We start from the raw sequence: 15103 nt of genomic DNA on the forward strand, positions 1-15103 counted from the left end.
TTCTTCAAGATACAAAACATGTAGACTGGCCTATGAATTTGGATACATATAAACACACACTGTATATAAATAAACTTTCTATTACATGATTATATTATTTTTTATGGATCATATTTAAACCTTAATTGAGTTTCAATATTGTCTTTAAATATTTAAAACATGTTTCGATTTTTATTTTCATCTGATGTTCTGTCTTAATATAACAATTTGTATTATTAAAATTCTGTACTTTGATATCCTGAAGATGATTCTGCATAATTCAAAAACATTTAAAATTTAAAAAAAAATAAAGCTATGCTGAAATCAGTATTTTCAAATTTATATTTTTTCTATATCAATTTTACAAAAGTTCTAAATTTATCAATAACTTACCTGAGATCATTTCAAAAACAAAATTTCCATTATAAACTGAATTATAAAATATTTGTGATATTGCATTTAGCAAAATAAAGTTGAAAGCTCAACATCACAAAAGCTTGGAAAAGGGTGCATTGGTAATTTTATGTATGTTTTGAAGTGATATTATTTTATATCTTAAATTTCAGTTTCAACACTCATGGACGGGGCAGATCGAATTCGATAATTTGGTAATTCCCAATTAGAAAAACAATTGGATCTTTCTTGTGAATGATAAAATCCATCAATACATTTACAAAGTGTAAATGATTTTGCTAACAGTTTTGTCTGAGTAGATTTATCTTTTAAATCAGTTGGATATTTACATCTTCGACATAACTGACATTTATACTGTCTACGTGAAGTTCTTTCCTTAGCACGTTCTTCTAAAACTTTGGCCATAATTGCTGCAGATACATAATCTGGAGTTACACCATTAGAACCATTTCCTACATCTTCTTGTGAATTAATTGATGATGTTACATCACTCACAGAATATACCATTGCTGTTGAAGGCAAAGTTGGTATTGGAACTCTAATAGTACGTATCTCAGTACTTTGAGGGGATGGCATTTCACGTTTTGTACGTGGAGTCAAATGTTTCTTAACTTTTTCTTGCAAATCATGAGGAAGCTGGAATATGTCAATTATTTAATATTAATGATTATTTTTACAAGTTTTCAAGCATATTTATTATATTGAATATATCATAGTTAAAGTTTTAATAAAATTGTTTATTGAATTAAATATTAAACAAAAGATAAAACTTAATTATACAAAAATGAAAAGTTATGAAGTTTTTAAACATATGTATTTATTACTATTCTTTAAAAAGATTAATATGCCAAGCAACTGCTGGATTAAACCAAGATACTTCTCTGCTATTAGCTTTAGTTAATTTCTAAATAATTTGTCACTAGAGGCAGGCATTTGTGCCATTTCTTATTAAATTTAATAATTATAATTAAATTAATAATTTATAAATAATTTAGAAAATTGTGAAAGAAAAGAATTGGCCTGGAGCAAGACACCAACCAGCAAATCCTGTTTACCATGTGGATGCATTGCCAGTTATGCTACCCAAGCTTCCAGACCTATTTGCAGTCGTTTGGCCTATTATTATCTATCAGGTTTCAGGATGTTTGTATATGTATAAAAAAATTAAACTTATTTAATGTAATTTGTTATATATAAAACTAAAAACTAGAACCAAATGAATAAATCATGTTTGTAAATGAACAAGGTCCTAAAAGGAAAGCAAACAAATTCACTGTTGTTGTTACAAGCACTGTTTTTAGAAATGAAATTCAATGATATATTTTTTTCTTATATGCATGCTATGAATGTACTAAACCATGAACTATAGTATAAGAACTAAATTAACACTAATTCAAAGTAAGTGTAGAAGAGTTGTACTGAAATATCATTAATTCTTTATTTAAAATTAATATTAGAAAAATACCTTAAATCTTGTAAAAATAAAATGTTTATTAATGGAATGAATGTTTTTGACCATGCACAATGGCCATCTTCAGATTCTAGAATGGAATTAATAAATAGAATAGAAAGCACATTTGAAATTAAAAACATTCAAAAATTACAAATTTACATAGCTTGTCACATGTGCAGGAGCANAATAAAAATTTTTTAAAGATCTCTTAGGCAAATGCAAGCAAATGAAAATATCAGATTTTATGAAAAAAGGTAGAGAAAAATCAAAATTGGTGTTTTCAGTGAAGAAACAAATAATATTAACATGCAATACTTTTGATTGTAATTGTTAGTTAATTATTGATTGCTTTAATAAACATATTTCTCTTAATTGAAAAAGAAAAAAGAAAGTAACTTTTACTAACTTTTGGAACCTAACCCTATGTTTTTTAGTAGTCTTTGTTTCGTTATAGCACAGATTCGCATAACATGACACTTTTCAGAATTAACTACTGGGTTAGCAGTGGATATCTGTTAACAGTGGATACAGTTAACAGTGGATATCTGTACTTAACAAGTATATAANAAAAATAAAATGTTTATTAATGGAATGAATGTTTTTGACCATGCACAATGGCCATCTTCAGATTCTAGAATGGAATTAATAAATAGAATAGAAAGCACATTTGAAATTAAAAACATTCAAAAATTACAAATTTACATAGCTTGTCACATGTGCAGGAGCATAAATATTCCAAATAAAACATAGAAAATAGGAAAAATAATTATCAAGAAAAATATTAAATACAAAATAAAATAATTTAAGGGTATTCAAATCTACATATCTTAACTTAGTATTTGTCTATGGTCGAAAAAATGATATCATTTTATTCAGGAGTGTACAAGGAATTTAGAAAACTTATACATATAACATTTGTTACATAAATTATTTTGTAAACTTCCATAATGTTTGAAATAATTGGAATTTTTCAAAGCTCATTGTTTGAGTTTTTTTTGATTCTTTATTTGTGCAAAATCTCTGTTAAGTATCATAAAACTCTATCATTATTGCACTGTATTTTTGTGCTTGTTTATACAATCATACAGATATAATTAAAAGTGTTTTAACATCTTTCATCTTGACCCACCTAGCAAATCTGCCATTTGCATACATATGGAAAACTAATATTAATGAAACAACAACAGTAATGATGTGAGCATCTTGGTTAAACTTGCACTGTTTTCCATTAGAATTTATGTTAGGCAATGGGTTTCTTTTTGTAATTATATATAAATATATTTTACTAGACAAATTTTAGGAAAGTCATCCATCTGGGGATAATACAACTGTATTAATTTCCAGTATGCAAAAGAAATTTCCAATACATGGAAATTGTTGTTTGAATTGATAAGTGGTAAAGGGCCAGGAAGAACTACATTCATAGATGCTGCTTTAGGTTAAGTTTAAACTGGTGGACCCTGCATGCTATTCTGTAGTTCTATTTGTGACTGTCTGAAAATATTAGTACCTGTTATTAAAAGATTTTACTAGAGAATTAGATTTTTTTTAGAAACAATTTTTTTTACAATAAAAACTATTTCATGCTAGATGTATTCTAGATAAACAATTATTTAACTAAGAATGCTTTCATATCCTGTATTAACAAATGTGCAACAAATTTTTTAATTATAATTAAAAAAGTTAAGTTTTTACAGTCTAAATCAAAAATAAATTTATGTAGAAAGATTTGTAAATAAAAGAAATGTCTAGTATGTATAATATGAATTTATTAGAATGTTATTCAATCTTCTTGCATTCAATTTTTTTTTAACCCAAAGCATGTATTTAAACACTATTTAAACAAGAAAAAATTTAATTTATAGATATTCACAAATATGAATTATATACTTACAGAGTTTAATTTATGAGACATAAAACTTGAAGGTTTGCATTGCAATAGTTGGACAGCAACATTACAATCATTTCTATATTGTTCCTAAGAAAAATAATATAATTTAATTACACAATAATCAGTTTAAGGCAATATTTTGAATTGAATATTTAAAAACAAAAACAAATCTGAAAGAAGCTTCTTTAAGAATATTGATTATTTAATCATTTTATAATAGAACTAGTTCAGAGAGTAAGATGAATGATTATTAATTATGAAAAATAAAAATTTTAATTTTTGAGAAGTGCATTTAAAATTACTGTATATGTTATTAATTAACATCAATTATTGTACAAGTATATTATAATTATTTTAACAGTTGTTTGTTGTTTTTTTAATTACTTTCAAACTTTTTCATTCTAAATTAATAAAACAATCTATATTATAGATAATATAATACAGTAAAATTTTTACAGTACAGTACTGAAATATCATATAATATTAATGAAAACTCCATTTCTAACAATTAAAGCTTTGACTAAAAATAAAATAAAGAAATAATTTGCTAGAGATCTTATTAACAGACAAAATATTTTAAATTATTTATCTAAGATCAAAATAACCTTGTAGAATCATTCAAAAGTAAGAAAAAGCTGAGGTAAACACAATGAATAGAGGAAACAAAAATAACCTTTATTTAGTTCAAGCTGCAAAGTTTTACTAAATAAATATTTTTGAGTTATTTTGTAATCCTTCTTCAAATTCACAGTATTTTTTAGAATACATTGCACTTATTCTATTTGTTTAAATAAGCAATGGCATGTATTAAATATATAAACAGATGGACATTAAAATATATAATTAGGTATCTGGTTATGTATTTTAACATTTCAATTATGTATTTTATTAATAATTATGTTTACATACCCAGCTGTATCTGAATAAAGGTTGGTTTTGGTTCCTCTTATAAAAAAGTTTCAGTTGGTATTCCTTTTTATTTTACTGAAATAATACTGCTAAATAAATAATACTGGTAATAATACTGTTACAGGGCATATTTTTAGTGTTAATAAATAAGTTTAAAAAATTATTTATACTTTATAAAATAATATAGTTATATATATATATATACAGTAGAGCATTGATTATCCGACTCAATTGGGAACTGGGGTTGGTCGGATAATTGAAAAGTCGGATAACTGAAAAGTATGAAAAAATCCATTATTAGTGTAGTATATTATTATTACATCCCATGTAATTAGTATATTAGTATATCGCTATTAATCTACTTCGCATTAAATTTTCATCGATGTTAAGCCTAACAAAAATTTTTAAAAATAATAATCATCGCTATTGTATCGTTAAAAATTAGAAAATTAAACCTCGTTTAAATACTGGCTCCCTTTATGGTCGAGCCAGTGTTGCCAGCTAAAACACACAAAAATAATATTAAAGTAGCCAAGACATAACCAAATATTGTAGCGCCACATCACTAGCAGACATTTGAATTTGCCAACTAGAATGCGGTCAGTTAACAGTTAACAGGTGACGGTTAATCGGGGATCAGATAATCGATGATCTACTGTATATATATATTTTTTTAATTATTAAGGTTTTTTGAAAGTTATTGGCCCTGTGTATTTTTTTAAACAAAACAGCTGAAGTATCTGAAGTATTTCCAAGTTTATAGTAAATTTTACAATACATAATTTCAAGAATTTTTTTAATTAAAATATTAAAAATTAATGTATTTATACACAGTGGCAGACTGGCCAGGATGTCAGCTTGCCTGATAGCAAGTGGGGCCCCTTAAACAATACACAATATGTTAAAAATGTTAATGACATTCTATTTTAGCTTAAAAATATAATAGAAGTTCTAATATTATTTCTGTGTGCAACTAAATTTATGTTGTATTGCATTGTTGTATTGTTCGTATTGAAATGAGAAATACACAAGGTATTATTTTCAAAAACACAGAAAAACTTTATTTCATATTTGAACAAGAATTTAATAGGTTCCAACTCCAAGACAAGTCCCTTGTAATTCCTGTTTCTTGTAATACAATTATATTCAGAATTCCATGGTATAAAACCAGCTCTGTCACAAACCTTATGTCCTGGAAATAACAAATGTAACAGTTCGGGACCTTACAAGCATGGGTCATATCCTTAAACTAATCTTAACCTACTTATGATTAAAGTAATATGACATATGTACAGATACAGGAAGGAAGATGAAGAGATCTAGGACAAGGGTATCTAATTGTCTTGAATGTTCCCTTTGCACATCGATTGGATCCAACTTTCTTTGTCTCAGTTAAGGATCTTTCTCTCTCAGAACTTCTCCATACTTCTCTGCAATTTTGGAATGTTCTCTCAAAAAATGCCTCAAAGACACTTACAAAAATGGCCTCTCTGTGTATTCCTAACTCAAACACCACTTCCTCACACTCTTGTCATCTGCCGAAAACAACCAAGAGCCTCTTCTCAACATGTCTTGTCTCCCTGGTGTCCATCTCAAAAAGTACTTAACTTGCCCCCATTTTCCCTTCAGATTCTTCCCTCATCCTATTGTTTTTACTGCCCCACTCTATTGGGAAAGGGTTCAATCTGAATTTCTTGGAAAATGAAACAAAAGAAAAGCAAGAATAAAGAAAAGTGAAAGAATGAAATGAAAATATGATGAAATTCTATATACTATACAAATGATATGGCATGCAGCCACACTATTTTAATAAAATCATTTTCTGAGAATACTTTATATTTAAAAATATAAAAAATAACTGAAAAAATAATTTTGATTTGGGTTATGTTAGGCCAAAGAATACAGTATATAAGCTTGGATCTTTACTATTGTGACTATGCAATGAAACTTTGCTGCTTGTCACAATCCTAGGCTGGGATTGTAACATGCAGCTGGAGTCAACTTTGTATTGAGCTTATGGATACATTGCAAAGGCAGAAAATATTTTTAATTGTGTCAGCCTCAGTTTGAGTGTGCTTCATCAGATCTTCACCTCATGCTGGTTGTGTTTTGTGTTTTTGTTTCTTAATACAGCGGGTGATCGGTTAACAAATATAATCTGTTCAAAGACAATATTTGCTACCTGAATTGTTCATTAACCGATTATCAATTTACCTTAGATTTTTATGGGAATTTGATTAATTCTTTCTAATGACTCCAAAAAATAATAATAATTATATAATTTCTTAATATGTTTATTTACATGTAATTAACAAACTAAAAGCAATCTTTCCATTTTTTTCACGGATGGCACATCTTTGTTTCTCAGATGTGATTTTTGTTATCCTTTATCTGCTTGAGTCATTTTGATTATATCTTTCTTAGCTAAGATTGTGCCCAGTGTAGACCTATTGAAGCCATACTGCCTAGCAACATTAGATCTACCTTGGCTATTATCTCTTGCTAAGTTTCTATAGTGAACACAGTTCTTGACAGTCCATTCTTTTTAAGTCACATATTATCATCAGTGTTTTTTAAATTAAAAGTTCAGAAAAACACAAAAATTCAAACAACAGAAATTAACTAGTGCAAAAAAGGTTATGTATACAACTGTGAGTCTTGTTCCTTAAACCATTCATAAATATCAGTAAAATATAGGCCTAGTTTTAGAAATCTTAAATGCATCACCACTTCTTGTGTTTGTTATGTCAGATGTTTGTTGTCCAAACATAAAAATCTTTTGCAAAAGTGCTTGTTGTCCAACTTATTTGCAGTTTGAACTGTTCATTAACCAATCACCCCTGTATTTTTTTCATATACTGTGACCCTATGCCTTTTAATTTAAATATAAAGGATTATAGACATCATAAAGATGTTAGACAAAGCACTTCCTTTCTGAGGTCACAGAAGTGAATCAGCCTACACTCTGGATGGCATTGTTGTGCTGTAGCATACCGAAGTATGACAGTGTGAAAGTGAGGGTAAGAATGATAAGGACTGCACAAAAAGATAAGGCACAAAACATATTTAATCAGAGAATGATGAACTTCTGAGGTTCATTTACATTTAAAAATATAGCTGGGAATCCTGTCACTCTTCCTAGCCCAACACGAGAAGGAAAAACGATCAATCACAACTTACGCGACGCGACAATCAGGGGTCTTTTAGGTTAGGACTAGTACAATATTCTTACATGGATGATGATAGTTGAGCCCTCCGTGTGATGTCTCTCTCTTCCTACGCTGATTTCACTTCCATGTGGTTGTTCCTCCTTCCTTTTTCTTTCGCACTCCAACTCGATTCTTCTGACACAGACCGGACACGATCCAGGAGAAAAAAAGTACTCACATACATGTGGCCCTTCCATTTATAACCCGCGTCATATACATGACGTGGTAACATACGTCAGAGCTCAGGGGCCAATCACAAGCTCGCACCACCACACCGTAAGATGTGATACAAATTTTATGGAATAAAATTACAACACACCCTGCTATGCGGCAATACAAAATATATAGATATATATATATATATATAATGACGATATTACATATACTTAGTGATAATCACTACAACATTCTGAATCATGGCAATTTTTTAACTACAGTGTAGTTGGCAAAATATGACCTCATTATGGCAGTTCATGTTTCTGCAATACAAAACAAGTCTACAAAAAGAATCAAATGATTAGAACAACAAAGAAAGACTCAAAGATCATGGAGGACTTGTTACATATCTGAAAATTAACATATTCATTAATTTAAATTTTGAAGAATACAAGAAATTGTATTTGATAGATGAAATAATTAGTCATGAAGTTTCTCAAGTAAAATACTATTCTATTCAAGTTGACTCAACACAAAATAATCCATCAATCAATTTTGCATTATTATTCAGTAGGTGCTTAAAAGTATTATCTGTGAGTGACTATTTGGTTGTGCCAAATAATGATGGTACAGGAATGAGACTTTTTGATCTAGTGACTGAAACATTTCATCATCTTAAAATTGATTTCAAAAAATGTTTATCTGATAATATAGACAGAGCTGGAAGTTACCATGGTCAATATAATGGTTTACAAAATAAAATTACTGATGTCACTGATCAACATGTTCATACATGATGCTATGACATTGTCTTGAATTTGGTGATAACTGAAAAAACAAATCATTGTATGCCTGCACACAACGATTTGTTGTTTCAGTTTCTTTTTTCAATTTCCTCCAGAATTTAGCAACTTCTGTGAAAACGTCATACAAAGGAATGGCTATATGGATAGAAGTTGTTGGAAAACATCTTAGGACAAAAAATGAAATGGTTAAAGCTAATTGGCAAGATAAGATGTTCAGGATAATTCAGTATAGCAACAACTATATTTGGACATTTTGATGATGTTGCTTTTCGGAGATTAGGAAAACTGGTTAGACTCACATAACTGGTTACGTGGCAAAAGAACAAAGATTGCACAAAAGACAACACTGACTTGACTCATGAAAGGTCAGTGCTAAAAAGAGGAGAGTAAAACAAGGCCACTGTCACCAACAGCTCACCGAGGGGTCGACAGCACCACAAACCTTTTATTACACAACAGGAAAAATATTTAAAAACATTACCATGACACAATGCAATGTATGTATTGATGTTATACAATATTTAACAATAACTTCAATTGTTGATTCCAACAGCTGTCAGTACTTTTGTAAATCTATTCATATGCTTATGAAGGTGAAGATGATGTGCTTAAATAGAGCCATTCGTTCAATAATAACAATTTGTATTTACAAACAACAATATTACTATACCGGAGTAAAGTAAAATAACGTACCAGAAAGCCTGTTACTAGTGTGTGTCTCTTACTAACATGTGAGTTCGAAAACGTTTGTAACAGTTGGTTTAGTAAGAGACACACACCAGTAACAGGTTCTCTGGTATGTTATTTTAATTTGTATTTACATTTATTATATACTGTATATTGCCAGTAATATGTACAGTATAATATATGTACACTACAATTACTAAAAAATATACGTTTATTTATAAAAAATTTTAATTGTATGTTTTTCTATGTAAATAAAATGTTCAAAAATACATATTTCTTATAAAAATTAAATTATAGCTTTATAGTTGCCAGGAAACAAAAGAGTTAGACCTAGTCTGCCACTGTTTATACATAAAATTGTATATTTTATGTATTTTATTGTAATATTTTAGAGAATTATTAGATTAAAGTTAAATGAATGCTGAATTATATTGGGTTATATTACTACTACTATTAATAGTAGTAATATAAAGTATATAAAGAAAAACTTATACATCACGCTTACAGAGTATTTCAATAGGAGGAAATACTCTAAGTGTTATATATAAGTTCCTCACTACATACTTTAATTATAATTTTAAATATTTGCTTTTTATCTTGTGGTTTGTGTTTCATTGGTTTTAATAATGTTATTTTTTGAAGTTTTGGATAGTAAATGTGTATTTAATAATTCAGAAAGTATACTGAAATTTAATTTTAATGACTGTAAAACAATTGAAGAGGGACAATACGAGTCCTAAATGCATTTTGTTAAAAGGTATTTAATAGGATTAAAAGAAGAGTTTTATAATGTATTGAAGTTGTTGTGATAAGTATGGCAAAACAGTACTAACAGGTTAATGAAATAACAGTTTAGTATAATTCATCTTATAATTCAATATAATTCAGCAATCATTTGACTTTAATATATGACTATCAGGTTTGGACGCTTATATTTAAATTATTAGACTTTTAATAAATTAAAACAACTCAATATGTCAGACTATTTCAAGAGTTAAAATGTGATTGTAAAATTGATGGAATGAACATTCCATCAATTTCGTAAAGATAGAGATAATTAAATATTAATTCTACAGATGCTATTTCTACTTATTAATTAAATAAAATATTGCATAATTTCAAAATATAATTTTTTAAAATATACATTTTCTTCTTCTAATTCAGCAATTGTAAGACGAGCATCAACTAATTTAGATGTTAGATCTGCAATATCTCTAGTAAGAGCATTTTTCTCAGTTTCAAATTTTTCAACCTGCAAAATAATAAAAATATAGATATTTAAAATAAATACAATAAATTTAACTCAATGTAGCTACATAGCCAAATGATTGCCTTAAATACTCAGGCTATAAATCTACTATTTTTAATAATTAATACCAAGTAATTTGCTACTAGAGGTAGAGGTATGTTAGGTGCTATCTCTTATCTAAGTTAATAATTATAATTTAAATAATTTATTAAATAATTTAGAACCATCTGGAAGAAAAGAACTAGCTTGGGGAGGTACCTGAACCCGCAACCTTCACTTGCCATATGGTGGCTTGCCAACTGTACCACCCGGACCCCACATAAGGTTATATCTAAATTTAAATACATCTGGAAGCAAAGGCTTGCTTGGGGTCTGCTTGCCAGTCATNCTCTTATCTAAATTAATAATTATAATTTTTAAATAATTTATTAAATAATTTAGAATCATCTGGAAGCAAAGGCTTGCTTGGGGTCTGCTTGCCAGTCATGCAGTGGCATGACTGGCAAGCACACCGCAGTGCAAGCGGAGGTTGTGGGTTCAGGCCCCATCCCAGGCCAGTTCTTTCCTTCCAGATGATTATAATTTTAATAATTTATTAAATAATTTAGAATTACTAACTTAGATAAGAGATGGCACCTAACATCTACCTCCAGTAGCAAATTACTTAGTATTAATTATTAAAAATAGCAAATTTATAGCCTGAGTATTTAAGGCAATCATTTGCCTATGTATCTATATATATAGTATATTAAACAACTTGAAGCTATATATATATATGGCTTCAAGTTGTTTAATATACTTATATTTAACTTAGTGTTTTAATCATTAGTATTAATATTTCACATTAATTTCATAATTCCATAAACAAAACTTAGTAATTTTACAGTTTTAAATAAGTGAGAGATTACATAATTCTAAGATATAAATATGTTATCAAAGCAATAGATAAAATATGAATAATAGAATCAAACAGTTGATACTATCGTTAAAAATAATTCAATTATGATCATGCATGTAACAATTAGAATTTCTCATCAGTTTTAAAAAGAACATTCAATATAACATTCAACATGAATCAACCAATAAATATTTATCTAGTTTGTGAATAAGTCACAATAACTATCTCAAGTATGAAGAATTTTTTAAAATTTTTATGTTTGCTTTTCTCAACTTCCATTCAATAATTTTCTACTATAAAATGTTTCTTTTATATCTTCAAAACTTTTGTCAAATTCTTTCTAATAAATTTACTCATTATATATATTTAATACAGGTTTTTTGCTTTACAAATGAAAACAAAAAGAAATTAGAAAAATTATGTTAAACAGTAAATTTTTATGCTACATTTGTATAGTGTTTTATGCCAGATTCCAAATGCCAAGGCTAAATTACCTATTATTAATAACATCAAAAAAATTACTTACTCTTTCTAAACTGTGAATTTAGTTTATTAACTCTTAAACAATGAAAAGTTTTATTTATAGCCAAAGATGCCTTAATAATTATTAATATATTTAAGAAAGAAGAAAATTTAAAAAAGAAAATAGTTACATTTACATTATTATTAAAGATAAGAATCTGACAAGAAAGTAAAGTCAGTAGTATGTCAGTGGATTTCTCAAAAAACTCAATAATGTACTCTGCAAACTTGTGACATGTTGACATAAATGCATTGAGGTTAAGAGACTATGTTGAAAAATAATTATATAGTCTTGTAAATAAATAGTGAATTTAGATTTCCATTTTTGTTTCATTAAGTTAGGTCAACTCATTGTTGTTTTATTAAAGGATACATAACTTTTCAGCCTCCTCTCATACTTGTTCTCTTCAATATGTCCAAGAGAATTTTTGTTTTTATGAAATAACATAACAATAATGAAAAGCAAATTTTTCACTGTCTAGTAAATGATTAATCAGAATATTCAGAATATACTGGCACTAGCAGACATAGATTGTTAATACTTTTAGTAATGTTTTGAGTTCAGAAATAATGTGAGACAACTTAATCATGCTAATTGGACTGCAATTTGAAGAAATTGCAGATCTATAAATTTTCACTGTTGCCTCTGTCTATCCTTCCTTAATCTCAAGAACAGAGTTAGGTAGATGAAAGCCGAAACCAGATATGAAAAGCTTAGAGGTAGGAGGCCCTGATTAACTATATATGAACTTCTGGGCTAGACCAAAGGTCACATTATGTCAATTCAAAAATTTTCCCCTGAAAGGAGTTAGATAGATGACCAGTGCAACTCTATTGCTAACAGGATTGCTAATCAAAATATTCATAAAAACAATCTATCCTGTTCTTAGCTATTCCAGGCATAATGTTAATTTGCAAGCGTAGTTGCAATTATATCCAGGATAAATCAGGAAAATTATGATGTACAGGGGCAAAACACTACTAATTTGAGGTGGACCATATATTTTAAAATTAAATATATTAAAAATAGGATTAAAAATTGCAGCCTGGCATTGTGAACTTCCAGGCTTATAATTTCTAGTTATTTTTCAAAACTATATTAAATTTTAAAGAATAATTAGCATGATTAAGTTGTTTCATATTTTCAAAAAGTTTTAAAGAACAATTTTTGAAAATTATGAAGAGCCAACTAAGGATATTTGTCATCATTATTATATTTTAAAATACAATGAATTTTAATTATATTATGGTTTACAAAAACAATGCAATATGAAATTGATATGAATATTACTTACAACTTTTAACATTTTTTCTTCTAAACCTTGATTTAATTTTTGTAATTTTTTATGGCTTTCTGATAATCTGTAAATGTTGAAAATATTATATCATGTTATGTATGTTTAAATCAATTCTTGTAAATTTATTACTAGTATACTAAACACTAACAATTTTGAAAATTATTACATAGCAAACATTTCACCTAAATAAAAGTTTAATAAAAGTTTTATTAAATTAAGAATAATGATAAAATTTTATGCAATTTTATTAAATGTTAAATTCCTAATTACCATTAGTTTTTCTACAATACACAAAGCCTAAATGTTTGAGTTACAAATAAACTCATTTTCTGGATGAATATATTTCTATAACATAAAACATTTTAAAATAGATTAAAATAACTTAATAGTGTTTCAATGATTGCATTTCTCCATCATAAAAAGTAAAATACTATTTTATGATGAAAGCAAAGTATAACATCTATGTAAGTATGAGAGTTGCTAGATAAGCTTAGATAAAATTAATATCAAAAACCCAGCAAGTAAAAGTAATTTAATGTAAAACAAACATTTTATACCATTTATAATGGCCATCTTCAAGTTTAAAAAAGTTTCCATAAAAGAACAAAATGAGAATAGAACACAAAATTTAAAAATTTGTCAAAGTTTTGGAAAATACTGCTTACATGATAGCCACAGGAACAGGAAAAGATCTAAATCTTTATTTTCTTAAATTTTAATAAGTCTTAAGCAATGTTAAAGAGCAGAATAGATAGAATCTGCTTCCCTAAAGTTGATGGTGGCAAGGACTCTAAAGACAGAATCTGAATAGAGGATTATAGGTATGCTTACAGAATACAGAAGACTATTGTAGATATTCTGTAAGCCTACCTACAATCCTCTATTTATCCTAGCTCTTTCACATGATCCATATACCTTAAGGCTGGCTGTCTTCAGAGTCCTCATCTCCAGGGCTTCACACAGTCTATCAGCATTCAGGACAGAGATCAAGAACTTTGCTGCATATCAATATTGGCTTCCCAGCATGACTACTCACATAATCTCATCAATGTCCTTATTTGACATCATATGTCAAATATGTCCCACAATCTGAACCAAGACAAAACATGCAAAGCTGTAATGTACAATATAAACTTTCCAGCATATGTAAAGAAGAAGCAAATGCCAACATATAGATTGTTTACAGAAGGAGTCCTACAATGTTTACTTATTCAGAAATGCCAAGGACCTGGTTGATAAGAAATGTCTACCTGGGATTTACACTATCCCCATCATTTATAACAGAGTCAACCAAAATTTAGAATATGTGGGAGCAACAAACTGATATCTGCAAATCTCTGTGGGATGATATTTGCAGGGGTGAATAAAAAGGGTTACTACGAAAAGAGGAGACGAGTACAATACAGGATCAAACTAATTTTATGTACCAAATATATATATACCAGAATACAATACGAGAAGTTGGCGTAGGCCTGGCACGTGGTGGCTTACACAAAGAGTCCACACAATACACTCGAAGGACGCACCTTCTCACTCGAACGCCAGGAACCAGAATGCCAGGTTTCCGGCTTTTCACCATATATAAGACCTCCACCNTAAATCTATTCATATGCTTATGAAGGTGAAGATGAT

The 15103-nt window shown here is 28.3% G+C and overlaps 1 protein-coding gene across 1 annotated transcript; it reads right to left on the reverse strand.

Moving 5' to 3' along the window:
- Positions 1 to 346: 346 nt before the first annotated feature.
- Positions 347 to 14416, reverse strand: LOC111615157. Its single transcript, XM_023356556.1, has 5 exons — positions 14346 to 14416; positions 13469 to 13535; positions 10649 to 10756; positions 3741 to 3824; positions 347 to 1029 (listed from the first exon to the last, which is right to left on the reverse strand). Exons 1-5 carry the CDS (start codon positions 14414 to 14416, stop codon positions 535 to 537), a joined length of 825 nt encoding a protein of 274 aa, XP_023212324.1. The 3' UTR covers positions 347 to 534.
- Between the last annotated feature and the right edge of the window lie 687 nt (positions 14417 to 15103).

The sequence above is a fragment of the Centruroides sculpturatus genome, unplaced genomic scaffold (assembly GCF_000671375.1).
Source record: "Centruroides sculpturatus isolate CEXI.00-Female unplaced genomic scaffold, Cexi_2.0 scaffold2401, whole genome shotgun sequence".
In the NCBI taxonomy this organism is placed as follows: Eukaryota; Metazoa; Arthropoda; class Arachnida; order Scorpiones; family Buthidae; genus Centruroides; species Centruroides sculpturatus.

Coding starts and splice junctions, on each gene's coding strand:
- LOC111615157 (XM_023356556.1), bottom strand. CDS start 14,416: ATGAGGACTCTGAAGACAGCCAGCCTTAAGGTATATGGATCATGTGAA. Junction 10,757..13,468: donor AAGAAAAAATGTTAAAAGTT/GTAAGTAATATT, acceptor ATTATTTTGCAG/GTTGAAAAATTTGAAACTGA. Junction 3,825..10,648: donor CTGAATTAGAAGAAGAAAAT/GTATATTTTAAA, acceptor TATTTTTCTTAG/GAACAATATAGAAATGATTG.